This window comes from Osmerus eperlanus, chromosome 1, assembly GCF_963692335.1.
Source record: "Osmerus eperlanus chromosome 1, fOsmEpe2.1, whole genome shotgun sequence".
Lineage (NCBI taxonomy): Eukaryota > Metazoa > Chordata > Actinopteri > Osmeriformes > Osmeridae > Osmerus > Osmerus eperlanus.
This window is the reverse complement of record NC_085018.1, coordinates 11,236,285-11,264,186: the sequence shown is the minus strand read 5'-3', so window position 1 is coordinate 11,264,186 and position 27,902 is coordinate 11,236,285. Positions and strand designations below refer to the sequence as shown.

Sequence of the window (27,902 nt, the reverse complement as noted above, 5' to 3'; positions counted from 1 at the left end):
GTCCTGTTTGCCAAGTCACTCATCAGAGATCTTCCTCCTCCTTCTCCTCCTCCACCACCTCTCGATTCTAAAGGTACAGTTCAGAACACGTTATGCCCAGTTGGCAGGACAAATACCACACACACGCACCACACACACACACGGTCATGTGCGTTGGCATTGTAGCGCTTTTTGATTGTATAGTTTTCATTATGTATTATTTTCTCCATCCAGGTGCCAGCTGGGGGGGGGGGGGGGGGCTACTGTAGGGGTTGAGGGCTGGTGGCTCGAGGGAGACTTTCACTGTGCAGAGGACCTCCAGGTATCAGATGGGGAGGGGGGGGGGCTACTATAGGGGCTAGAGGGCTGTGGCTAGGGGGAGGCTCCGGGTAAAAGATGAGGGGCGGGGGGGGGGGGTACTCTAGGGGCTAGAGGGAGGTCTCCAGACTGTGCAGGGGGCTTCCAGGACTGGAGGAGGCAGCGGATTTACTGGTGTCGGTGGTCAGGTTGATGCCACTATCGATGGCGTTGTTGTTCTTGTTGGGCGAGGACGGCTGGCTGGAGTTCTTCCGGCGCGCCGCGTCCTCCTCCATGTCCGTATCGTCGATGAGGGGGATGTGGGGCGTGGAGTCCTCTATCCTAAACTCAGGGTGCGTCATGAAGTTGTGAATGGAGGTTCTGGATTCAGGTTTTTCCAATCCTTCATAAAGGGAGCTGCGGAATGCATTCACGACACGGATCTGGGACAAGAAGACAAAATGGAGGACAAAGTAAGAGGCTCTGTCAGGCTGGTCGACGTCAGGGCGTGAGGGGCCCCTCTGAGTTGGAGAGAGAGAGAGAGAGAGAGAGAGAGAGAGAGAGAGAGAGAGAGAGAGAGAGAGAGAGAGAGAGAGAGAGAGAGAGAGAGAGAGAGAGAGAGAGAGAGAGGCAGAGGGATGGAGGGACACAGGAGTTTAAACCGCAGTCTGTGGTCTGCTTCACGAGACAAGTACAGTACACTACTCACTCAACTAGCGTGCATTGAAACATTGTGGGGAAACACAATTATACGCACACACACACACACACACACACACACACACACAAAGGTCAACCAAAATGGTTCAAAAGCAACTCAAGAAAAAGGCAACGCTCGTTGTAAGTATACGGTAGGGTCCAATCTGCTGTATACCTAGAAACAAGCCACGTTAATAAACAAATGCACTCACACCAAAATAAGACATGCAGGTTGGAGAGGTCTCGGTAGGTAGGTCAGTATAGGAGGAAGATATTATATCGGAGAACCAATGAGGGTGGATGGGGAGGACAGACAGACAGAGTCTGCTGTAGCAGACTGGACACCCACAGAGACTGTGTATGGGCACAGAGAGCACAGGGCGGGAGCTGGGATGGTCCAAACAGGACGATGGGGGAAAAGGGGTGTTTGGTGCTGCCACACGGCACAGTGTTTTCCACAACCCAATGGAGGCAGACCAAAAGCTTGACACAGCCAACCGGACAACGGTAACCACAACATGGAACATGCAACAAAGACAACACCATGTACGGAATGCTGCAGTGATGAGCACAGGCACACAGACAGCTAGACAACAGAACAAGATTTTTGGCAAAAGTCTGTTCCTTGGAGCAAGCTCAACTCCATGCACATCTAGGTAAACACTCAAGTATAGGCCTCCAAAGAGCTGTGACCCTTTATTGATTTGTTCATCAGTTCAAGGTATCAAAGGACTGTCAAATACACTGTACGGTTAAAAGCGGACGGTTAAAAACAGGTTTAGATTAATTGATTAAAATTGATTAAAATTCAATCCTGATGCTTTCTTTTCCCAAGATGTTTTCCTCAACATTATTTATGTAATTTATGTATTTTTGTTTTATTGTCTGTTGTTGATGCTTCCAGTACTATCCTCAAGGTGGATAGTACATTAATGTCTCAAACTTGAACCTATTCTAGTCTTTGTAATCTAATAAGGTAAGTTTCATAAAAGAGAAGGAGAATTTCATGTGATGTTAAAATCTGCATCTCTTATCAGTGACAATATACTGTATAGTATAATGTGGAATCTGTATAAGTTTGTTATGAACCCAGTGATTATGTGACATGTCGATTACCAGTGGTCTAACTACCATCCGTACAGTAATCAGCTACTGTACATTCAGGAAAGTAAATATAATTTTTTACGCAATGTTTAAGGCCGGCAAATAAAGTATTTTATCTGAATATTACTGTAAAAAGTACAGAACACTAACACAATTTTTTTTGAATTCCTATCTTTGACCTGCTTATTTATCATTTCAGTAAGAATATCAGCACAGGGAAAAAAAACTAAAAAACATAGATAAAATAATGTTGGACTGGGCAGAATGACGAATGAGACAAGATGTCTGAACGAGTAACATCGATGGGGGGGGGGGGGGGGGGCAAGGCGGGGGTCAGGGGGCTGGCCGGGCAGCCACAGTCGGTCGCCACGACGCTGAGTCAGCGACTTCATTGCTATCGTGGCCCACAGCAAAGAGAGCCGGGACAGGACGGGTGGCCCCAGCACAGCCCCCCGGGGGCCCGGAATACACCTGACAGACAACAGATAACACACAGACTTATGAGGGAGAGCGAGGGGGGGGGACGTCTCTCCACTGCTTTCTTCACCGCTGAGCAGAGAGAGAAAACCTGGACATTCCCCCCGCCCCCCCCCCCCCCCCCCCCCGCAAGAGTTGCACTAGGTTTCTGTAGCCATGGGAGGCATCGGCGTGTAGCAGAGGCAGTACACACTCTGTGGTACAGTCAGAGATGCGAGTGATTGGCTTATACTTGAATGTTTACCCAGCCTGGTGAGTTGGTTGTATTAGTTCACATCAATGTTGTCAGACAAATGACAGAGGACTCACAACCTGAAATGTCACGCCGTGTGTTGCACCCTTTGTCCAGGGCTCTTAGCACTCTGAGAAAAACAAACACATTGAACAATGAGACAACAGTCCTCTCCCCGGAGCGGTGACCACAATGTGTAAACTGACACGTGTAAGAGGAAACTAATGAGGCGGAAAGCAAGAAAAAGAAACTTCAGAAATGCCACCCCCTGAACGTGGCCACGACGCTCTGCAGAATCGTCGGAGCTGAAATAATGATGGTATCACAAGCGTCACAAAGAGAACGAGACCCAAGCTTTGCTTGGTGGAACCCCTGTTGTATGTTATATATACCCCAGCATGTTTAAGTTTAGTGGTCCATATACATACTGTCTCTACTAAATTGAACACACTCGAATCGTAATTAGATGTATGTGTTTAAAGCGTTTCGAAACATGTGCACGTCCTTACTTGGGTGTTACTGTGTACAATGTGTGCGTGTGTGTGTGTGTGGGGGGGGGGGAGGCATCTCTGAAGGGAACTGACAGACGGACAGAGAAGACAGACAGAGATCTGACTCACGGCCAGTAGGAGCAGCAGTACTGGTAGGAGAAGAAAGGGCATTGGACAAGGACACGTGACTAGGACTAGAAACATTGGTTACATCCTGGTTCTGGCTGGTGGTGGACGACTGGCGCCTCAGAGCCCCCGCCCCCTGAAAGGAGGTGCCGCTCTTGAACGTGTTCACCACATCGATCTGCGGAGAGGAGGGAGAGAACAGGACAGGGGGGGGGGGGAGAGGGGGGGCTCAGAAAGACATCGGGCTGGTAGGGACACTCCACCAGGCTAGACGACAGTAAGGAGGACCCGCCTCTTCACGGTCCACCCGGCCCAGATACAGAGACATAGCCCCCCACCCCACCCCACCCTCACCCCCAATCCCAGTGCAGGGTGAACGGGCCCCTAGGTCAGCTTCTCTCAGGGTACCCGTCGAACAGCGGGAGCCCGGGGCCTGGTTCGCTGAGGGAGAACCTACAGGAAGTCTGTCACAGTGGTCACGGTCTGTGTGGAGGGGGGGGGGGGAACAGGCCGTGGGTCGACAAAGAAGGCCAGAGAAGAAGAACCATGTCGGGGTGCAGCCTGCCTCCCAGGCCCCCTGCAGAGCCCCTGGAGGTGGGGTAGAGTTGGGTCGCTGCTAGAGCCTCAGAGCACGTCTCCCTCTGGAGACAGGATGCGCAGGACAGCCTAGCCTGGAGCACTCCTCCCCGCACCTTGATGCACAGTCCACAGTGTCTACACACCAGAGGGGCTGTGGAAGTCTGTACACATGCAATTACCACAACCCATTTTTCCACGATAATCCATTTCCTTCATTTTTTCTTTACCATTAGGAGGGGGAAACGATAATGACTGTTAAAGCATTCAGTACATTCACATGCAAAATATGGACCGTATGAAAAGTCAGTTGGTCAGCCGGTTTTGTCAACAGTCAGTCTGTTAGGTGGCCCTGGAGGGGGTCTCTTTGCCTGTATGTCCCTCCCTGCTCCCTGTAGGAATCAGCCCGGGGGGATTCACCTGGGTCTGGATCCGGTTGAGGCCACGGAACCAGAGGATCTGTCCGCGACGCAGCTCTCTCTCCGCGTGGTCGATTTCCTCGTTGTCCTCGTTCACGTCCTCCTCGGGCATCTCGTCCTTACGGGTCAGACGGCCCGCCCCCCTCAGGAATCGCAGCTTGCTATTGGGTACACTGGCTATCACCTGACAAGCGGAAAGAGACAGGGGGGAAGGGATTTTGTATGTTTTTTTGGCCATTGTCTTCCTGTGTGTAGTTGATGTGTAAATGGATAGGACACACAGTGTCGTTACTGCTGTGTGTGGGGGGCCAGGTGTGATGAGGTTGTGTTACCTGTCCCCAGACAAGCTCTCCCAGGCCGAGGAACACACACCACAACCACTTCTCCGCGTTCAGGGGGGAGCAGCTGAACGGTTTTCCTCCAAACTGCACAATGACAATCTGGAAACGCGGTCGGGAGACAAACGGAGCAGTCAAGTCACTCGCTCACCTGTCCCAACGGCATCAGACCTTTCATTTTCGTCTCATTTTTGGTCTGTTTGTTTTCAAATCCCTGCTCGCTGAGCCGTTATCGTAAATAAGAAGGTCAGAAAAGTCGTAGACGCAGGGAGACCCGGAACACACATGACCGGAGAGAAAACACGAATCACGCTTGGTGACGGCCCGTCTAAACCGCTCGTGGCTCCGCGGACTCGCGTCCTCTTTTGCGGTCCTACCTGGATGGCGAACGTTCCGAACACGATGGAACAGAAGATGGGGTTCCGGAAGATGCCGTCGAAGACGTTCCTCTCGCCGTGGATCTTCCGGGCGTTGATCTCGTTGAACAGCTGCATCATGACAAAGGTGTTGAAGATGATGGTGTAGTGCTCCGACGGAGGGGAATGGAGGGGGGCGTTCCTGCCGCTGTCGATGTCAAAGATCACCTCGCCTGCGGAGGTGGACGGCAACAGCAAGCCAATCAGTGTCTTTGTCTGATGAATTCCCATTATCATAGGTTGGTCTAGTCCCATGTTTCTCAACACTGGTCCTCAGGGCCCACTAGTCCTGTATATGCAATTTCCCTGCTCCAATATACCTGATTCAAATGAACGGATTGTCATCCAGCTCTGTAGAAGTCTAAACATCTGAACCACCCAGCCCTGAGGACAGTAGGTTGGGAAACACTGGTCTAGTCCCTATGGACCATAAACTCAGTGCTTATATTGATTTGAAAGTCCGGCAGCGGTGTGGTACTGTACTATACATACCCGCGAAGAGCAGGGTGAAGATGATAATGAGCTGGTAGATACCGTGGCCCAGAATGTTCTTGGTCATGGTGCTGGAGATGAGGGCCTTGTTGCGGCCGTAGGGCTTCCTCATTAGGAGGGACTCTGTGGGGGGCTCTGTGGCCAGGGCCAGAGAGGCGAAGGTATCCATGATCAGGTTCACCCACAACATCTGCACTGCCTTCAGAGGAGAGTCCTGCAGGCCCACACAACGTTGTACTGTTAGAGCGCCAGGAAACCCTTCCAATAGGTTCACTCACTGCCAGTTGTCTTCTTGAGTGCAACTCTGCCTATGGTTGTCAACTAAGTCTGCTGAGCTAGTGAATACAACATACTGCATTCAATCAATCGAACACACACCACGTACAAACACACACACACCCCATACAAACACCACATTAAAACACACACACCACATACAAACACACAAATAAACTAAACTAAATTCAAACACAGCCCCTTCTTTACCTGTGTGATGCAGGCCCCAGTGAAGGCTATACCTGTGTGATGCAGGCCTGAGTGAAGGCTATACCTGTGTGATGCAGGCCTGAGTGAAGGCTATACCTGTGTGATGCAGGCCTGAGTGAAGGCTATACCTGTGTGATGCAGGCCTCAGTGAAGGCTATACCTGTGTGATGCAGGCCCCAGTGAAGGCTATACCTGTGTGATGCAGGCCCCAGTGAAGGCCACGATGACGGCCACCACGTTGACGGTGAGCTGGAACTGCAGGAACTTGGAGATGCTGTCGTACACGTTCCTCCCCCACATCACGGCCTTGACGATGCTGGAGAAGTTGTCGTCCGTCAGGATGATGTCAGAGGCCTCCTTGGCCACGTCTGTCCCAGCGATTCCCTATTGGTAGGAAGGTAAAACAGACCCTTGCTCAGTGGACAAAGCTAGGACCTATGTCTTCGGTGAGTGTTTGTGCGTGTGTTTTTTGTGCAAGCCAATCCCCAGGGCTTCTCTATTAATAACAAAGACTCGCCTTTGAGATTTCATTCCCCTGCGGTATTGCTTGCTTGTCTGCCACTTGCCTGCTTGTCCACCTTTCTGACTGTTTTCCTGCCTGCTGCCTGCTTGCCTGCCTGCCTGGCTGGCTGCAAGCTTGTCAACATACCGCTCTGCTCACGAGAGGAGCTTCAGGCAAAGCAAGGTGTGTTTGAAGTGCAGAAAAAAACAGCTATCTTTAATGAAGGTTCAGTGCAGGCTTGTAAAAATAGAACATAGAAGAGTACTGTGTGAAGTGTCAGAATAAAGCTAAATCCAGACTTGTGACTAAGTATGTGTTAATGTATGCGTTAACACAACCAGTTTAATTAAAATGAATGAACAATTGCTATCTAGTGGAGTGGGGGAATCATAAAAGCGTCTGCTAAATGAATACAATGCAAATGTTACCCTTTCTATGCACTGATAAATAGGTTTTAGTTCATTTACGCTAACTCGCTGACTCAGTGTAAGAGATTTTGGAAACCATTTTTGAGCATTAGGGGGCGACCTTGTTCCATTGAAGGTTGCCCAGTGGTGACTGAAAAGCAGTCAAGTTGGACGGGTTAGTTACTGTCATACTACAGCACACCTATAGTGTTGTGTTACTGCAAAACATTTTTACAATCGACAATAACGGCAGCATGTTGCTAAACCGACATCACATGCAAGGAATGGCAACCCAAGCATTGCAGTGTTCAAGAAAAAAAAAAAGTGTTTTTTCCCATTTCAACCTTATCCCTCCGACATTGAAGATGTGCCAGGTGATAGGCGAAGTGCCCATGTGGTCGTGATGTTCCTACCATAGCGAAGCCCACGTCCGCTTTCTTCAGAGCGGGCCCGTCGTTGGTCCCATCTCCTGTCACAGCCACGACCTGCCTCTGGTCTCCCAGACAGCTGTCAATTATACCTGACACAAACACGCACACGTCCCACATTCAAGTTCGTGTGACATGAGAGAGAAGACTGGCTCTCAGTTCACTGTGTGGAACAGGTCATGTATGTGCTGTGTTTACCGTAGCACAAGCCTACAACACACCAAACATATCCATATATAGTAGTAAAGAAATCAGGAAACGGAACAGGGAGTAGATATACTGTAGTCCTGAGAGACTACTCTGTCCAGGCTCACCTTTGACCAGTGTGTGTTTGTCAGTAGGAGAGGACCGGGCCAGGACTCGCAGCTTGGGCCACACCTTGTCAATACGCTCCTGCTCAACCTGCAGAGGACGGTGAGAGAACGTTTGAATCCCGCCCGCCTGCCCGCCCGCGACCTTTCAACAGCCCGCGTCCGTTAGGTTTGAATGGAGTCCACGGGGACGGGCACATCTCGCTCTCCGTCGTTTCCCCTACCTCTCCTTTCTCGTTGCGGATCCTCCTGTTGAACTCTTTCCCGTCGATGCACAGGAAGTCCTCTCCGGGGTGGATGATGCCACACTTGATGGCGATAGCGCGGGCCGTGTTGATGTTGTCGCCGGTCACCATGCGCACTGTGATGCCCGCGCGCTGGCACCTCTTGATGGCGTCGGGCACCTGCGGGGGGGCCACACGAACGCCACACACACACACACACACACGCGTGCAAACACACACACACACACGCATAGGACCATTGTTAACTTGAATGGCAGCGTTAAAACGCACCCAATGACTCCGTAGCAGTTTCCGAGAAGCAACTTTCTGAAAGCGTTTGAGGAACACGGATCTGGGACGGCCATTGTTTCTGCTGCAGCGTAGCGTCATGTCTCCAGGCCCAGAGCTCCAGATGGATCCATAGGAGAGACTGAGCAGGGCATTAATTCTGAGCACTGTGTCGCTCCTCTGAATGCGAAGGTCAACGTGGGCGAGCTTGCTCTCCAAACCCACGCACCCTGCTACTCACCGGGCCGATCACAGGATCCACCGCTAAATGAGCACACCACCGCAATGCGTATGCATACATAACACATCAAACAGGCTAGATGTCCTACACACACACACACACACACTCATTTACACGTTGAGAGACAGAACGAGGGGGCGGTTTACACAATGAGATCCATAAAGTTGGGGGTTGGGCGGGCTTCGACTACCTTAGCATGAAAACAAAGTTAATGAATCTACAAAGTAAACAATCATTTAGAGATGCCGTCGCCGGGGGGTAATCTGGAACCAGCCAAGCAACACGAGGAGAAGTCCACATTGAGAAGGCTTGACTCGGAACACTTTCAACAACAGGTGGAAGCAGGGAGCTGACTGACGTTTGCCCCGCTTTCGGTGTAATAATATGTATAATTTATTCCATGGAGACCAGGAATGTGTTTCATGCAAATATCAGCTGAATCTCACTCCTGCACATTGGAGGTTTTGAAGTGAAAATTAAATGAGAAGGAGCTAGGGGAAGTGGAAGGAAATCTTTGGATAGTTCAGTAGACCGTCTCCCAGGCGGTATCGGAGATGTTTATCCACAAGATCAGAGATAGCCAAAGGGAGAAAAAAGTTTACTTCATGAAATACACAAGGAGGGAGAGGGAGAGTCTCCTTTTATGGTCAACTGTGGGGTTCGGGGCCAGAGGTTAAAGGTGAGTCAGTAACAGTATTTATCTCTCTCTCTCTCCTCTCTCTCTCTCTCTCTCTCTCTCTCTCTCTCTCTCTCTCTCTCTCTCTCTCTCTCTCTCTCGCCTCCTCTCTCTCTCATCCCTCTATCTTCTCTCTCTCTCTTTATCTGTCCCTGCCAATCTGTGTCTTTGTCAGTCGTCTTGGTATTTCCCTCTCTGCTTTAAAAAGTACTCTATCCAACTCCATCTATGCAAATGTGTTGTTGCAAAGTTAAATCAACTAGTGGTATTTGGTACAAGACTTTTAGAAACAGGATTACTTTGCCTGTGTAAAGGTCACCGATTGGTAAACATGATAGGTACTTTATTTTCTTGTATTTCATGCTCAGGAGATGTTTTCTGGATATGCCTTTCACAAACTGTCAGTTTTACAATGTTGCCCCAGAGAGAGAGAGAGAGAAAAACCGAGAGAGAGAGAGAAAGAGAGAGGGAGAGAGAAAGAGAGAGAGAGGTAAGGGAAATGGAAAAAGATAAAATGAGCTGGTTGAATTATGCAGGAGGTTGGGTTTTTTTCTGTCTTCCTTGCTGGGTGCAAAATAACTGCCAGTTAAGGACACCTCTTCCTGTATACGCTATCTCCTGCACCAGAGACTGTTATGGATATGTAAAAAACAAATTTTGAATCAATTTCCAAAATCTATTTATAACATTACCTACACAGCTGCTCTCTCTCATCACGCGCACCGGACTGAAGCAGCTCAATTTAGCACATTCCCACTGTCGCATCGTTTTTGACACGAAGCATCTAATTGAGCTCCGTGTCTGTCAAGGCGATGCCAATTCTCGGTCTCCCTCCCGAATTCGACGCGAAGGCCGTGCTGTAGTGCGTGACACCATTCTGCGTGGGGGTTGTGCTACCGGACTTTGTCTTACCTCTGGTCTGACCGGGTCCTCGATCCCCACGACGCACACGGCCGTCAGCTCGTTCAGGATGCCGTTCTCGTCGTCCCAGTTGGGCTCGGGCTCGGCGGGGAAGTCGCGGTAGCCGACGCAGATGGTCCTCAGGCCGTCGCACGCCATCGGCTCGATCACCTTCTTCACCATCTCGTCCTTGTCCCTGGGGCGGAACACGCGGGGCTCGCCGACCTCGTTCAGGATCCAGGTGCACCTGGAAAAAGGGGGGGGGGGCAGAGGAGTGGAGGAGGGGCTTAGTGACGTCTACCACGGGGGGGGGGGTCACGGACGCAGGACGTGGACACACGCAGGGTCGACTCACTTCTTGAGGACGATCTCGGAGGCTCCCTTGCTGTACATGCGGAAGGTCCCGTTGGGCAGCTTGATGACGGTGCTCATGGACTTCCGGACGGAGTTGAAGGTATAGACCTTGTAGAGCTTCTCCTCAGGGATCTGGTTCCTGATGGGCTGGTAGTCCCTCTTCAGGTCCATGATCAGGCCCAGCAGGCCGCACTCCGTCTTGTTGCCCACCTGCTTGGGGAGACCTCCCTCCTTGTCGGGAGGCTGTGGACACACAAGGGCGTTCGACAAGGTGTCAATGAATCGATATGGGCAAGGTTTGAGGAGCAGCGGGGAGAGTGGGGGCAAGTGGGAGGAGGAGGAGGAACTCTGAGCTGGAAAATGTGGTGTCTCCTTGAAGTCAAAAAGAAACGGTTGTGGTCATTTAATTCATTTCACTCATATGGTTCTTGCACTGTTGACGGCACTGATGAACCACTCATATGGTTCTTGCACTGTTGACGGCACTGATGACTGCCGCGCCGTCATCGAAGCGGAACACTGCCATCTATCTCCAGTACGTCCACACGTTCAAACTGAGCGTCTGCCGGGACGGGGAGCCGATCAGGAGGCGGGGGCGGGGACAGGGGACGGGGGGGGGACGAGGCTGGAGGTGGAGAATGTGACTCCAGTTTCTCCTGGGCTGTTCCACGAGGCCAGCCTGCGGAACGGCGCTCTGACTCCGCCGTTGCCGTGGAAACGCCGGGCCGACCGCAGAGTGACGTGGAGAAGAGAGGGGGCTCTCCAGTGAGAGGATTTCTCTCTCTCTCTCCCTCTCTCTCTCACTCCTCTCGCCTTCTCTTTTTTTTTATCTGTCCTCCCTCTGTCCTCTTTCTCGTTCAAACATCTCTCTCTCTCTAGCCCTTTTATTCCACTCACCTATTCCCCTGAATCTCTACTCCTCTATCACATATACTCTTATAAGATATAAGATCGTCTTATAAGATACTCTTATATCTTTCTTATCCCATCATAATATTGCATGGTAGCATTGTAATACTGCAGAGCCATACTACCTTTCTCTTATCGGGGGGATATCATATTATGTAGACCATGCGACATTCTGTCATGAAAAATCGTTACAGGCATGTTCGATGCATTTGTACCGATGTAAGTGGTACAAATTCCTTATTCCTTCCCTTCCCATGTTTTTCTCCATACCATTCTACTGCAGACTCTCGACAAAATTGCCTGTGTCTTTCACCTGTGTTTAAAGCACAGCCTGTCAGCTCTGCGAGCCGTGTGGTTCTGACGTACTGCTAGCTAACAAGACAACTCCGCTGTTGTGGGCCTTAAAATAGATGTTCAGGGCTGTAGGACCCACGATCATGCTACCAGGCAAACCACAAACCTCAAAAGGAATCTGCGCAAACCAACCTCAGTCTGCACTACATGCTGCGGACGTAAAAAAAAAATATATATTTTTGAATTTGCATGTTTCAAATAATCCTGTAAATGTTTGGTGGTTGACAGAAAGTGAGAAGTAAGAGATCCCACTCTGAGCGGTTGGAACAGAGCTCATTGGGTGCTCACTGTACTTTCTCTAAGGCGCTCCAGCAAATATTGAGGTTTATTGGAGGAACTTCGAAAGACTATCTCATAAACATCTTCGTGGCTCTCTGGTCAATCACATGTACGCACTTACACAGGAACACACACACACACCAAAGGTACTTCTGAGAAACAACAGCACCTAGCAACTGATTAGAAGAAGTATCACACGAACCCCAGAAATATCGACAGAAAGTTTGTACTCTGAACATCTGAGATTAGTTCATTTCCTTGATTTCAAAAGAGCATTTCCTCAGGAAGCAGCCACAGCCCGACTGGAATTGATATCAAATGAATAACAACAGCTTGGAGATCTCTAAGCCTACATGCAGGTCGCTGGTGTTAAAACAAGTTATTCTTCGAGGCTGCTGGGTCCGGCTCAAGAAGGTAGAGGAGTTGTTTAAAATGTCATTAATCATTCAAATCAAATCATCTGTGGACTGGTCTTATAATGAGACGTGTCTGGATAGTGTTAGAATGTACGTACGTAACAGACCGGCAGGATTACACATCCTTAACGACATGTTTGCGGCAGCAAATAGAATAAGCAGTCTTTTTCTTAATGAGCGCATTACATTAAGACATTACCTGTCTTTCCTTAATGAGAGTATCGTATTAATGGCCTCATCTGAACGCCTCCTAAATGGTTCCCAGTAGGCAGGATCTCCTAGCAACAGCCGGCGTTCAAAACATCCCCTTCCAGAGGACCTGCAAGACACTGTGGGTACGGACGAGGGCTCTACCTGACAGAGATGGAGAAATGCCCTCCAGTCTGAATCCTGGCATCAGTCCAATAATTAAACAAATGGAAACACAGAGCCAATCCTGGGCCGCGACCAATGAGAAGTCAGAGGGTTATTTTTCGCCGAGGTATAATGCATAATCTAAGTCCAGGAAGCAGACTCTAAAAATATGTTTTTCTCCTGTCTGCTGTCATTACCCCTCCATTTCCAGATGTGATTTCTTGGACCATTGGGTCTATGGTTATTTCATTAGTGGGCCTGTATCGGTCCCTGAAGGGATGCATAGACAGATTAAAACATGCCCTGGTGGCTTCACTGGCTGCAGTGTGCACTACCTGAATAATCAGGGTTATTCTCAGGCTAAGGTCAAATACACTGGCTATGTGTCATGTGTCCTCTTTGGCTGCTTTGGTATAAGTCTGTTACCAAAGAGCGTACACGGTAAGGTGATAAGGTGATAATGTTGTTAGTAGTAGGTTATGTAAACTACTGGTCCAAATGCTTTGTTTTCCTCACGGAAAAAGTTCTAACTGCAACTTTAATACCTTAGGGAAGCCTGACAAGTCCCCGTCATAATACTATTTTGACAGTGTTGGAAGTATTCAGGCTTACCCACACCACAAGGTGAGCTTAGCACTGGAAGGTTGACGTGACGTTCTGTAGTTCAAGATCAAGTTCAAGTCCTCCGGAGGCCCCTCTGGTCGGAGTGTTGACGTGGACGTGGCGTACTAGCGGCAGAGCTGGCCCACTCTGGCGTGGGTGAGGCGGGGAAACAGCTGCCGTCTCCCTGGTCATTGGGCACTCCCACGGGCAGGGACATATGCCGAGGGGAGATCTGGCATCCGCACTTCCTCTTAAGCCTGGGGTCTCTCCCTCTCCCCCGCCTGCTCTCTCTCGGCAGGGTGACAAAGCGCTATCCTACACACCGCAAGACTGCGCTAGCCTGCTGATCTTAAGCCTGGCCATTGGCACACGGAGCCTCACTAAGTCTTCCGGTCTGAGACGGGCTAGGTGCGCACTGAGGAGCCTCTGTCCAGTCTCTCCTGCCTCCAGTCTCTCCTGCCTCCAGTCTCTCCTGCCTCCAGTCTCTCCTGCCTCCAGTCTCTCCTGCCTCCAGCCTCTCCTGCCTCTCCTCTCTCTCCTGCCTCCTGTCTCGCCTGCCTCTCCTGCCCCCTGTCTCTCCTGCGTCACCTGCCTCTCCCGTCTCTTATCTCCCTGAGCTTGGAGGCAGGCACACTGAACCAAACCTGAGCCACCACTCAGGTAACAGCACAAAAACACGCCCTCCCTACCAAAGTGCAGTGATCGTGTCAAACAGCACTAATGCAACGTGGCTTCTTGTTACCACATGCTCTCAGTGGCACTGGCCCTGATGTCACGAGTCAGTCATAGGGTCCGGGGCAGCATGCCGCCGGTGTCAGAAGCAATGACCTTTCCGGCCTGTGACCACGGAGGTCAGTAGAGCAGGTGGCGGAGGCAACATGAGAGTGGCCCTGGAGGAAGAGAGAGCACAGATCTGGATAGCATCTCCTATGGTATCGGTGATGTCTGACAACACGACACGCGGTGGCTGGCTTAGCTACATCCACACCATCTCTCCGTCTCAGAGCCGGGATCCAGTTCCAGTGTCGGGTTCGAGGTCATGAGTTATGTTAGACAGGAAATGGGCATTGAGATGAGAAAGAAAATGCTAGCGGCGCAGTCGGTTGAAAAGAAGACCAATTCTGTGGGGGGGGAAACGCAGGTGTATTTTTGGGAAGCGCAAGAAATGTTAGTGTCATTTCCATCATCCCAGTTAGCGTAGTCATGTACAGCTCATCGCGCAGGCCAGTCAGGAGACAGATGAGGCTAACTGAGGTAGCACTACCTACCATGAGGCTCATGCAGAGCTGTGTGTGAGCAGAGGTTCACAGAGTAATTAGAGACAGACACGGAGAGAATGTGTGTGTGTGTATGTGTGGTTGGGGGGAGGGGTGTGGGATAGAAGACTGTGTGTGTGTGAGTGTGTGTGTGTGTGTGTGTGTGTGTGTGTGTGTGTGTGGTGGAGGAAGGGGTGTGGGATCGCATGTGGTGCAATCCCACACGTGGGGTGCACGTGCCCAGAAATGGTCCGGCTCCATTAACCATGAGAGGGAAACTGAAATGAGATAGATATCAAAGCCTTTCTTTGTTTGCTGGTTATCAAAGGCTTCTGTGGCGGTCCCAGGAGAACCAGCGGTGTTACGTAATCCCAGCCCAGCGATCCTGGGGGGATGGGAAGGGGGGGGGGGGGGGGTGGGGGAGTGTTAAGGAGGCCACTGTTGAATTCTTAAGCCAAAACGGATCAATGCAGCGGGATGGAGAGAGGGGGAGATGGGAAGAGAGAGACAAAGGGGGGGAGAGAGACAAAGGGGGAGAGAGAGAGAGAGAGAGAGAGAGAGAGAGAGAGAGAGCGAGAGAGAGAGAGAGAGAGAGGAAGACAGAAGACGACAGAGGATGCGAAAGGGAGAGGAGGAGAGAGAGTAATGGAGAAGGGGGGGAGGACTCAGAGGGAGAGAGGGGGGAGAGGCAGAGAAATGGAGAGAGAGGGAGAGAGAGAGAGCCGGGGCTTGTAGAGTAGAGGACACCTTAAGGAGATTCTCCATTTCGTCTGTTCTCTGATGGATGATGCTCGAGTCTACACACGTAAAACACAGCTAAGATGTGCGACACCAAAACATACAGTGAACAGATTCATTCTGCATGGAGAGGGTGGCGATTTCTCCCAGTTGGCTTCATCACTCCAGACAATCCAGTTAACACGCATACCAAGCATTTGAAGGTATTTTAAAGGCTCACATTCTTCCTTGTGGCAAACCTTATGTAGCGCATGCACAAGTTTGTATATGTTATAACCATAAGGTTGTGCCTTGCATACCTCTACTGTAGGACTGGCTAGACCACTCAGCTTCATGATGCAACATCTTTTTGTATGTACAGTATAAGGAGATTAAAATTACAAATCCTTTCATTAAACCCACTTGCATTTTTCCTTCTCTCGGACCTAAGCTGCTTTCTTTACTGCCACTCTGATCCTAGCCAATTGTTTCCATCCAGTTCAGCAGTTACAAGTCCCGTGTCATGATATAACAGACATTTCCTAGAATGTTTTTGTGACTTTACAACACTGAATATCTTGTTTTCCTTTTTATAATTCCCCCAGAAACATAAATACGAGGTAGAGTAAAGTGAATCCATTTGATCTAGAAGAGTACACTCAATCGCTGGTGTCACTCTAAACCAATTTACAGTACGGAACATGCAAGCAGGTACTGTTCACCCAGGTATGGTAGAGCAGGTAAGGTAGGGCAGATGCCAGTTAGGCAGATGGTGTGTGTTTCATTTGGGTAGTGCCAGTAAGAGGATTATTCTGACTACGTGTGAACTGTGAGGGTCTTCATTCTGGCAAGCCAGTTCGCTGGTCAGCCTGGGCTTACCTGTCTGAGACCAGCTGGACAAGTAAGACTGAGGCTCCGCCAACCTGCAGGCCTCCACACACACCTTCTGTTGTCTTCTACCACAACACATTACATTCTCTGTCACGCTTCCCTTCGCTTGGGTTTAATCTCTGTCTATTTTAACTCATATTTAATTTAATGGATCATGACTGCAAAACACATGTTCCCCACTGGGAGAAGATAAAGTAATTGCATCTGGCATAAGTGACGTCTCTATTCAAAATCGTCAACATAAGCCTACAGCAAGTCTCAAGACATACATTCACACTAAGGTAACTGAATGAACGGCGGATGAATGTCTTTGAGCACTCATGGAACTCGCAGACTATTTAGGACGATGGGTTTTTAATGATTTCTGCCTCCCCAGTATATGACTTGACACTCTAAATTGGGAGGCAGATGGCGAGGAAACCATCACTCCAATTAGCACCATTTTGTGCCGGCTGCTAAATGTAGGCCAGCTTCCATTTTGTGGCTCGTTGCGGTGCATCGTGGCTAGCGCTAAACCTTCATCTACTGTCTGTTCTAACGTTCTAAAGCTCTGGGGCCTAATCGCATTAGCATCTGCACATACATTTGACTTTCTAATGGGGTTTTGAGAGAGCCATGTTTAATTAAGGGGTGACTCTTATATTAAAACGACGTGAAGGACTTGTGGTTGGTAGAAGTTGTGTGGTGGTACAGAGGCTCCGTCCATGCCCTACGGTAGTCAAACAAGGTTTATTTCATTAAGACGATGCTGGAGCGCCCCAGTTGGGACCCTGTTTAAGATATTCCTGCTCCTGCCCCAGCTGAAACACACAGCACTACTAACCACATCAAGTGTATCTAGATCTTCTTCGTAGGATCTAGATACACCCTAAAGATAAGGGCCCAGTTTCCCCAGACCTGGATTAAGCCTAGTCCTAGATTCCAAACCTTTTCATAGGAGATCATTCACTGAAATGTCCTCTTACTTCAGGACTAGGTTTAATCCGTCTCTGAGAAACTGGGGCCGAGAAGTCAAAATCAGTCCAAATGGATCCACAGCACGCACAGTAATGAAGGGACCATTCAACTGACCAGTATCTTGGTGGTGTAGGCGCTGTTCAGGGCTATGGCGTTGATCAGAATCTCCAGTGTCTTGGGCGGCAGGCTGCTGGGGTCAGGGACCGCCTTGTGGTGGACGTCGCCTACGTACGCCTGGACTACCGTCATGCGGTTGGTGGTCAGGGTGCCCGTCTTGTCGGAGCAGATCGCCGTGGCGTTGCCCATCGTCTCGCAAGCGTCCAGATGGCGTACCAAGTTGTTATCCTTCATCATTTTCTGGGGATGAAATGAGAAGGACGGAAACACAAATGAATTTGAAGCGATGGCGTGAACGCGAAGGAGTTGGCCGTCCTGCCCTGCCTCCTTCGATTGCTGGAGGCAGGATGGCCAAAGGAGGCCGGCTGTGTGTATCGTAGGCGAAACCGGACAATAGACTTGGGAATGCATCAAATGTGATCCTTTGAGAGAGTTCAACGTCAAAAGTGAAGCCAGTTACTTGCCAGCTAATGCAAATGAAAATCGAAAAAGGCCAAAAAGGATTATCGGCGTAATTACGGTCACATGTGTATGCTGAAAGAGGCTAAAGGCGCTGCACCTTGACTGAGTAGGCCAGGGAGATGGTGACAGCCAGTGGCAGGCCTTCAGGTACAGCCACCACCAGCACGGTGACACCGATGATGAAGAACTTGACAAAGTACTGGATGTAGACCGGCGTGCACTCGGGCATCCACGGTCTCTTCTGGAGCACAAAGTTGTCGATGGCAAAGTACAGCACCAGGATGATGACCGTGATGGCTGACATCACCAGACCTGCCAGGACCAATCAGGGAGGGTTTAGCTTGTAGCTTAGAGGGAAAATGGTGCACATATGACCTCGGAAAAAACTGATGTCATACAGTCTCAGAAGAGCGTCATGAATGATGAACCCAAGTCCCATACTAGAAAGTTCTCGCTCTCTCTCTCTCTCTCTCCTCATCTCTCTCTCTCTCTCAAAGACATGCGTAGTAATTAAAACTCCAGAACACCACCCTTTACCTGCTTTGCCGATCTGGACGGCCAGCTTGGTGAGCTTCCCCTGCAGGACCGACTTCTCTTTCTTGGAGACGTTGGCTTTCTTCTTCTCCTTCTCCTCCGTCTCTCCGCCCTCGGCGCTCTTCAGGGGCTGCATCTCCATGGCGGCGGCGCCGTCCTGCTTTTTGACTGCAACAAGGAGAAGACACACACCCTGGCTCTGTGAATGGCTCCGGAGTATCGTACCGGGGAGGACCGAGGAGGGTCGGGATCACAGGGAAAGAGGAAGAACCGGACATGTCATTGGATCCTGATTGGCTGATCCTGTCAGACAGTAACATAACATCCCAACTTCCCAAAGCCTGTACCTTTTTTGGATACTTTATCAAAATGTTATTTCCGATTATCTCAAGGACATATAAAACAGTCTTAAGGGGCAGTAACACGCTACTACATACGTTTGTGCTTAGCGTTACAGTCTGGGAGAGGGATGGTATATTACAAGAGATGAGTCCTGTGCAGAAAAGTGGAAATCCATCAAACAGCTCTAGATCTCACAGTCCAGTGGTCAAGTTAACAGTCAATTTCAGCATTCAGCCAGAAAACAATTCCCCACAACTGTAATGAACTGTAATAAAGATATGTGCACCACATCTGACAGCTATAGATCTTCACATCACTGAGCCCTCTACTGAACATTACTATACATACTGGAGTCTGTTCTGGGATTGACTATTCTACAGGTTGTATTGCTAAACTCTTAACATTTTAACGACCCTGCTTCAATTGTCGTATCTAAATTTCGATGTTCGTTCAGTTACTTTCAGGGAGTTCACAAATGCACAACAGTCACAAATCATTTTGCCCTCGCTTACTCTTAAACAATACAAACCTATATCACTTTAACACTTTAGACACACAGTGCTTCATGACTGCAATCCATTATCAACAGTAATTCTCCCTGTTTTGGATCAACGCAATGAAGGTAGTGTCAGCCTTTTACTTAACCATTTCACCGATAAACACTTCCAACCTCACAACATAAATGGTTTCCACGCCAAGGCTGTGGTGTACTGCGTTACCACTGGAACACAAGTGAAGATCAGGGGAGATCAGGGGGGTGGGGGAGGGGCCTCAGAGGCAGCTAGCTGAGGGACTGAGACAAGCTAGCAGTGAACAGGACACAGCCACAACACAACAGTGACGACACTGTAGACAGACAGGCAGTCAGGCCGGATGGTGGGACTGTGGTCTGAGCTAGCCTACGGGCCAGACCAGAGAGGAGGAGGAAAGGAGGAGGAGGAACCAGAGGGGGGAAGAGTGAAAGTGGGTTGGTTACCTTTGGTCTGGTTGTTCTCCATATTGCCATCCTGCATTTTACCTATGATGGAGACATACAAGACACATAACAAAAATAAACACAGCAGACAAAAAAACATTCATGACAAGGACATTTACAGTCAAATCAAAAATAAAAAGGAAGACAGAAAAATGAGTTTTATTCAACATCTCTGTGACAGTCACATAACAGAGAAGCTGCACATACTGGTACTCTGTTTTCAGGAATGCAGTGTTATAATATGTGTAGGAGTACTCTGTACTTGTGGTTCTGACCACTAGAAAACGATAACAACTCACAAACTGAGTAAATACAGTCATGTGATTGGCAAATGTTTAGAGAAACATTAAACATAAGATTAGTGGAAGTCATATTTCCAATGTCATAGACTGTATACAGTTAGACTGCAGTGAGACATTGTGTTATGCCGGAATCTACTCTCTCCCTGTGTGTGTGCGTGTGTGTGTGTGTGTGCGTGTGTGTGCTTGTGTGTGCAGTTTTGTGCGTCAGAAGTCCTCTACAGTTATTGTAATAATGTACGGTTGTATTTGAATGTGTTCTACATGTGGGCGTGCTCTTTTGGAATTGATGTCAGTGACATACTCACATGAATGGTTACAGGAAAATTCCACATATCAACAGTACACAAAAACCCACAGAAAATTGTCACGGGGGTATCATGACACAGGTACAGCAGTATCACAAAGTCAACACACCAACAATGAGTGCTAGAGCCACGCAGACACACACGGTAACGACACGCAGCATGCAGAGGGACACGCACGTCAGAATGAGCATGCGAGGGACACACGGGGTTAGGGAGGAAGGCTGGAATGTAAACGTTGTCAGGGGGAAAGCCAGAGGGACGATAGTTGGATGGAACGCCGGGACCAGATAAGCCTGAGTTTCGAGGTGGGACGACTGGGATTCTGACTGAGCATGTGTCGACGCTCGTAACCAAGCTCGCGCAATGCGAGCGTTTTTTTTTTCTTCATCCGCCCATTCACGTCGCCACGTTTAGCACATCACTGTCGCCAGCACATTGTCGGTAAACAGTCGGAACACAGCGCTAGGTGTTCTGAGCAAAACAACGACCCGTCACTGACCCTCTAAAGTGCTTTATAAGATTACTCCCTGGGCTTACAAAAGCCTGCTGAACAGGCCACAATGGGCGAGCGCAGCGGATGATTCCCCTTTAGTTATCAGTCACGAAACACTGTAATGGACCATGGATCTGGTGGATTAACCCCCGCTGACCCTACACTCAAATGACCCCAGCGCCCAGCGCACTCCCACACACAGCACACAGGTGTCAGATCAACAGAGAGTCTCCGTAAGAGCAATGCAATCCCCACTCTCGGCGAGGTATACTGTAACTTTATGGACCCGTCCGTAAACACTCCACATGTAGGGGAAAAGATCGCGTGTGAGCAAACGTACTACGTCACGGGAATGATAGCAAACCCTCACTGTCACAAACACAATCTGTAGAGAACACGTTAGCCGCGTTTCGTGGAGCACGATTTCACGAGAATGCGGTTTCAGATCACCCGACGAGCATCGGTGAAGGCCTCATGAACAATGTGTACACACACGCTTCACAAAGCCTGTGACGCTGTACAACAGAGGATCAGTTCTGGTTCCCCACTACAACATCCCTCACTCAGTGATTCAGACTTAAGAAAAAGAAGGAAAATAAGACAGGGAACAGGACAGGAAACAGGAAGCGGATCGTTCACAACCTGAGGGAGACATGCATTTAGGTGAGGTTTATAGAGTTGGCAGATAGGGAGGTCAAGACAGTCGGAGAGGGAAGTGGGCACCCATGGAGAAGGTGACAACGGAGCTCAGGTCGTCATGTCAACCTACCATTGACTAGGCTGGCATTACCAGGGGCATTTGCGCCTGCCGCACCATCAGTAGTTATAGTGGCGATGGGGTTGGTAGAGGGATGGGAGTCTAGCAAAGTCATAATGGGTAAAAAATAAAAATAAAATACAGGGCACAACAGTGAATAAATAACATGGTTATAACATGGTTCAGTGAGACCACAGTTAATGTTTTTGTAGCATCCTGCTTCCTGCTGTATGGGCATGAGGGATGCAAGGTACTGGATTATGTTGTAACATTCAATATGCAACAATAAAAAGGTTTATGATCAAAACGTTAACTAAATCCCCATACCCCAAATAACACAATGATCAATAGGTCAGAAAGATAATGAATACCAATTTTCCCCCCCAAAAAAACTAAAACAGGAAATTTAGCTGGAGATTGATTAAAGTGAAAAGGTTTAACGTTTAAATTAAGACAACAACTCCATGTCATAATGGGAGTATATTTGACGCATTCAAAGTACTACCAAGAGATATCAACAAAGTACATCGATTAGGTTCGTTTATCTCAACCATGTTATTCATATCATGTCATTCAGCATTAGAAAATCATAACCGAGGTATTGTAATTCGAACAGAAATCAGCATTGTGGTTATCCGCTTGTTTAGTTGGCAATTAACATACGCATACACTTCACACCTCACACAAGTTAGCTGTAAAGTGTACTTGATCGTCCTGTTTCATGGTTCCCAGATGAAGCCCACAGCTGACAAGCATCATCAGATCCTATACTTAAAGACCTGGTCTAGTCCTCGGCCTGATCTGTGTCCATGAAACCAACCTAGTATGGTATGACAGGTCAAAGGAACCAGTGCGGTTCGAAAAAGCTTCAAACGACTGCATACACTGTTTAGACTGCAGTCGGGTCTGTTATCCATAATGCAGCACCCTGGAAGAGGCTGTCTGGCCTGGCAGCATCTTAAAAGTGCTGTTCAAAGAGCTTGAACTGGGACAGGCAGTACACAGACGCTCAGTTAAGGTGGGAATACACAATTCCGCAAGCTGTCTTCACATCGACTGCTATCCTTTGGGTAAACCCTACTCTTCTATGAAGATGGCGTAGCCTTTTCGGCAGTCTCAGCCCCACTCAGCATGTCTATGTAAGGGTCGGATATGGATAAAAAGATGTGTCATTCAATACTTAAAAAGATGCGTTGGTGCTCAAGCTCCTCTTTTTAAGTGAATCGGCGTTGCGGCCCGAGGGCCCTGGCAGAGCCTGGGGTGCAGGTTCAAGGAGGAGGGGTGTGGGGTGCGGGGTGCGGGGTGCGGCGGGGGAGGAGGAGGGATTTAGTAGGGTCAGTAGAGGGGTCACAGAGCCGTTCCCGGTGAAACGAGGAGCTGCTTCTGGAGGGACCGAGAGCGTCATACTCTACCTGCGTTCAGGTGGCCATCCTCCACTGTCTGACCTGCATAGTGATCGTCAGAATGAGGAGACAGTAAGGAGAAGAAGCCACCTGTCGGCCACGTGGCCTCGTCCCCCACAGCCCCCCCCACAGCCCCCCCCACAGCCCCCCCCACAGCCCCCCCCCCACAGCCCCCACAGTGATACACTGGAGCAAAGGGAACGGGCTCAGGCGTGCGGTTCTCGCGATACGACGACGACCTTCTGGAAACACTATTCCGTGGCGAAGGTCGATGTCTATAATGACGGTTGGTGAATTTAAACGTCATCTTTTCAGATTCATATAGGGTGGTATGGAGAAAATGCTACGGTTAAAATCTCTGTTAGAAATACAGCATTATAGATACGACACAGCACCCTTTGAGAAACACACTTTTAGAACCCACATAAGTAGTTTGTTGTGTCTTTCTGTGTGTGTGTGTGCGTGCGTGCGCGTGAGTGTGTTAGTGTGTGTTAGTGTACACGTTCCTGCTTGTGAAGACGTATGTGTGTGTGTGTGTACAGTCTTAACAGCAGGTCATGTTGGAGCACAGCACACACACACCTTTCTTCTCTTTCTTCTCCTCCTCCCCTATCTCTCCTGCGCCCAGCAGAGTGAAAATGATGCCGGTCTGAGAGTTGACCCCGACGGCTGTCACGACCATGCGGCCTGACCCCTCCATCACATGGGTACCTGGGCGGTGGGAAGAGGGGATGGGGGCGGAGGGGGGGGGGGGGGAGGGGCAGATGGGAAGAGAAAACCGGTTAAAACACTGACACAAGTCTAATAGGATAAAACCACAGCATTTTCAGCCTGAATAATGCAAACCCAACAAACACTGAAGATACAATGAATTGGAAGGCTAAGCGATGTAAGATTAAAAAGAGAAAAAAAATAGCAATTAGAGCACATGGCAGATAGGAAAATTATCACCCGGAATAAAATAACTGGTGACAGATGTCAAATAAAATTGCCCTGAATCCTACGGCATACATTAATTATCTGGCTGTATATGGGAAAGCGACAAAGCGAGAGAACAAAATTAATAGAACACAGAATTTCAAGATGAATCATGTTTCTCTTTGCATTGATATTCAAATCATAATTAAGAACCTTCTTTACCCTGAAAATGACAGGCTGGAATAATAGACTTCATCGAGCATTAGAAACACTGACTTCCCCTCTAATGACCTCCTTTCCTCATGCCTGTACTGTCCAGTGTGTCTCAAGAGAAAATCAAATCCCTTTCTTCTGCAGCCCAGAAGGGCAGGAACCTACCAGACAGCAGCATGGGGTCCTTGTCCGCAGCCTTCTTGACGTGGTCCGACTCTCCGGTCAGAGAGCTCTCGTCAATCTTCACATCGTTCCCTTGTATCAAGATCCCGTCAGCGGGGAGCAGGTCACCTGGGGAACAAGAGAGGAAGAGCTGCCCCTGACATGCCTGGCATCTGTTCAGGAACGCATGAAGGACATCCTCACATGAAAGTACAATTCTTCCGTTTCTAGAACTTTCCACAGTTATACTGCAGCATTAAACTGACTGAATCTTCCATTTGGGAATCATCCACCAGCCATTTGGAGCTCCCGGACACACGTACCATACTTGATCTGGGCGATGTCCCCGACCACTATGTCAGCTACGGGTAGCTGTATGATCTGCGCGCCGCGCACCACCTGGAACTTCTGCTCCTGCTCGATGCGGTTCTGTAAACCCCTGAACTGCTTCTCCTTGCTCCAGTCGTTGAAGGCCGTCACCAGCACCACGCACACGACCGACAGCAAGATGGCGGCGCCCTCGATCCAGCCGGCCTCCGCCTCGCCCTCGTCTTCCGCCCCGGCTTCGGCACTGCCGCAGACTGCGGGACGGAGAGGACACACGGGGGGGTCACGCGCGTCCAGGGGGACCCCTGGGAGAGGGCTGGGGCGCGGGTCTTTCGGTTCACACAGAGACACGCGGGCACCCACAGTCTGCTCTGCATGGCTACGAGAGGAATGATTGAACGTGTATTTTCCCCCCAATGACATACTGCAAAACTGGTCCCAAACATTTTGACGTTGCCCGGCAGAGGAATGACCTTCAGGTTTTATTCTTCCCCTAACCCTTCTCAGTCCTGTGTGACAGATTGCAGTCTATTTCGTAATGGATAAACATTAATTACAGGCTAATATTGCTCCATCTATTTCTCTGGAAGGCGTTCTGCCTTCACACAGGCAGAACAGGCTCTACAGCCCTCAGTAGAGCCATTACGTCTCAGTAGAAAAGCACTAACTCCAATGGAACGCCGCTGCAATCAGCCAGATCGACCACGTGTCGGTCCCTGCAGGCCTGTTCTGGAGGGTCTAGCAGGCCTCAGTAGGGCAGGGAACCACTGAGGGGAAGGAGAGGCTCGTTAGGATCCAGGCCTGGTGTTAGTTGAGCAGGGGGAACCCCTGGGTTTAACCGGTCCTGGTTCTCTATGCTGGCTGCTGGCTGCAGGGACATGGTGGATTGCTGCATGTTGTAAATGTAATTGTCTTGAGATGGAGCTGGTGGCCAAACCATTTACCGATCCACTGAGCAGTGAGGCTGGTGTGCTGCTGGTCCTAGAGTGGAGTGGATGCACACTGTGACTTTCAGTAAAGCAGCAACTCTCTGAGGAGAGAGGAGGGAGCTGTTATTCTGCCAAAGTCGATACACAAACTATGCCACCTGAAGTAAATCGATCGAGCAAATCTTCCTGAGATCTACTTCAAACGGCTTGATTCTCGGTTGAATCGAATTCAAATGGATGCGGTTTCGGCTTCGTCACCTGCGGCACATGGGCAGTGTGTAACGCCATGCAGATGATTTGAAGCTGTCCGTGGTCCTGAACTGCCAACGCTAACCGCTTCGAAGTTTCATAGCAGCGCACTCAAGCAACTGAAACGCACTAAATACTGCTGCTCATTTGGATGAAATACAGCTTGTCACACAGAGGCAGGCGTTCCCTCTATAAAACAGAACAAGCCAGAGCAACTGATGCTGTATATCTGAAGTAAGTAACAAAATGTATTAGGCTGGCAGCCATTTGGCTCACTGAAATGCAAATATGACAGGGGAGACTTGTTTTAGCTTTCATCAACATTACAGTTATTCGGCTATTTGGCTGTGCTGGTTTCATCCCTGCGTCGTTTGATATGAAAACAATTAAAAACGCTCTCCTTTACCACTGCCAGTCCTTTCATGTGCAAATCGGAATAAATCCGACCACACCCCTCCATCCTCCTCTCGCTCACTCTCGTAGGCTTTTGACCTATAAATACAATTTGAAAGCGTGCGGTTGGAGGCTGCCCCACACGTCGCCCCTCCCCCGCTGGCCTCGTGCAGAGAGAGCGTTCAGCTGGGGTTCCTAGTGATGGTGCAGGGGTGCTGGGCTCGCTTATCTGGCCCGGCGGGGAGGCAGGCTTGGAGGCCTGGAGACCTGGAGGGCTCTAATTCAATCTCGACAACATTGGGGATGTCTGGAAACACAGACAGACACTGTCATTAATCTGTCTCTGGAGACACAGACAATGTCACTCGTAGCGAGGGCCACAGACACCCTGCGTCAACACTGGCAGCGACCACAATGCAACAACAAAAACGCTGGTACTGACTAAATGACAAAAAAAAAAAAAAAGACTAAATGGTACGCCCTGTCGCGTTTCTAGATGGTTTGGACGTTTACTGTGCCCAAGGCTCACAAGTTCCAAGAACTGTTCACGATGACAATAAAACGTGATGTATTCCAAATGTGATGTTCACGCCTGTGGCGCCGGAAGAACTCAACTCTTGTTCATCATTGGACGATTCGAACGTGTTCCCGTTTGTGAGTGAAGCCTTGAGAAAATCTCCCGCGTTAAAACATGGGGGATTTCGATTCCGACGTGAGGAGTACGGACTCGGCGCGTTAGTCTCGCTTCACTAAAATGGAACTGTGATTATCTATCCGCAGATGGACGCAGCGATTTGCATAATAACGATTCCATTGGCATTTGGCTCTTTTATTTAGGTGGCCCGTGGAGCTGATTCATGCCATTCGCTGCAGGATTCATCTGTGCTGGAGAGACACGCAGAGTGAGAGGGGAGAGCCGGAGGAGATCACTCTCCCCCGAGCTCGGGGGCCAACCTGAAAGTGCTCCCCTCTAAATATGTTGAGATCTAAAGATCATTTTCCATCGGATGTGTAATTGAATTCCCGACGCTTATGATGATGGATACGACTTACTCAGCATCTTCTCTACCCCCATGCTTAATGGCTGTGTCTTCATTTCACGTTTTACAGCCGAGCAGCTTGATGTATGGCCTTCCCCTAAAGGTTATTCCTCTGTGGCACACTTCATTAAACCCCCCCCCCCCCCCTCGGAAACCACTCCCTTCGCTGGGTACCCCCGCTGCCCCGCCTCGTTTGAGGCAGCTCAGACTGCACCGTCATTCTTGTTAACAAGACCCTAAGTGAGGCTGTTTAGCTCCTACGAGGCGGATGTCTACACGCACGCACTCATTATGGCCACAGCTGAATAAGTCACGTCTTCAAAGAGGCAGCGGTGGGATGGCGAGGGATGTGACTCGTCACCTCTGCCGTTTGAAGGACTCGATTTTGCCTGGTCAATTCTCCGTCTGGGATGACCAAGGCTAAAAAAAATAAGATCATTGTACAGGCCCTCTATGATATGGTATAGGCCAATGGCATCTTATTGAAGATCGATAACATGTTAGCATATTTACCAGCATTTACCGTGTTGGAACCATGACAGGAAGCGGAGGGGCTGGGTAAAAGGAAGTGATGTCAGTGGTACTCACACTCGCTGCCCTCTCCAGGAGGCTGGTAGAAGGACAGCCCCAGGGAGATCATGGCTGCAATCTCCAGGATGATGAGGGTCACATCTTGTAGGGCTTCCCATACTAACTGTAAGAATGTTTTTGGCTTCTTTGGAGGTATAAGGTTTTGCCCGTAGAGTTCTATTCTTTTTTCTAAGTCGGCCGGATCTCCTGT

At 49.5% G+C, this 27,902-nt stretch overlaps 1 protein-coding gene across 3 annotated transcripts; it reads right to left on the bottom strand.

The window, feature by feature from the left end:
• Positions 1-581: 581 nt before the first annotated feature.
• On the bottom strand, positions 582-27,902 carry atp2b2 (ATPase plasma membrane Ca2+ transporting 2). 3 transcript variants are annotated; one of them, XM_062459443.1, is made up of 23 exons: positions 27,710-27,902; positions 24,507-24,764; positions 24,187-24,312; positions 23,473-23,601; positions 22,900-22,932; positions 21,500-21,589; positions 19,631-19,672; positions 18,316-18,480; positions 17,876-18,090; positions 17,314-17,556; positions 10,465-10,706; positions 10,122-10,356; positions 8,005-8,184; positions 7,784-7,871; positions 7,455-7,561; positions 6,325-6,516; positions 5,647-5,860; positions 5,116-5,327; positions 4,733-4,840; positions 4,402-4,584; positions 3,491-3,583; positions 2,869-2,918; positions 582-719 (listed from the first exon to the last, which is right to left on the bottom strand). In XM_062459443.1, the coding sequence occupies exons 1-22, from the start codon at positions 27,759-27,761 to the stop codon at positions 2,877-2,879; spliced, it is 3,249 nt and encodes a 1,082-aa protein (XP_062315427.1). In that variant the 5' UTR covers positions 27,762-27,902; the 3' UTR covers positions 582-719; positions 2,869-2,876. The 3 variants fall into 3 exon arrangements, with proteins under 3 accessions (XP_062315427.1, XP_062315419.1, XP_062315411.1); XM_062459435.1 differs by having other exon boundaries at positions 630-719; positions 3,409-3,583; XM_062459427.1 differs by lacking the exons at positions 582-719; positions 2,869-2,918 and having other exon boundaries at positions 3,290-3,583.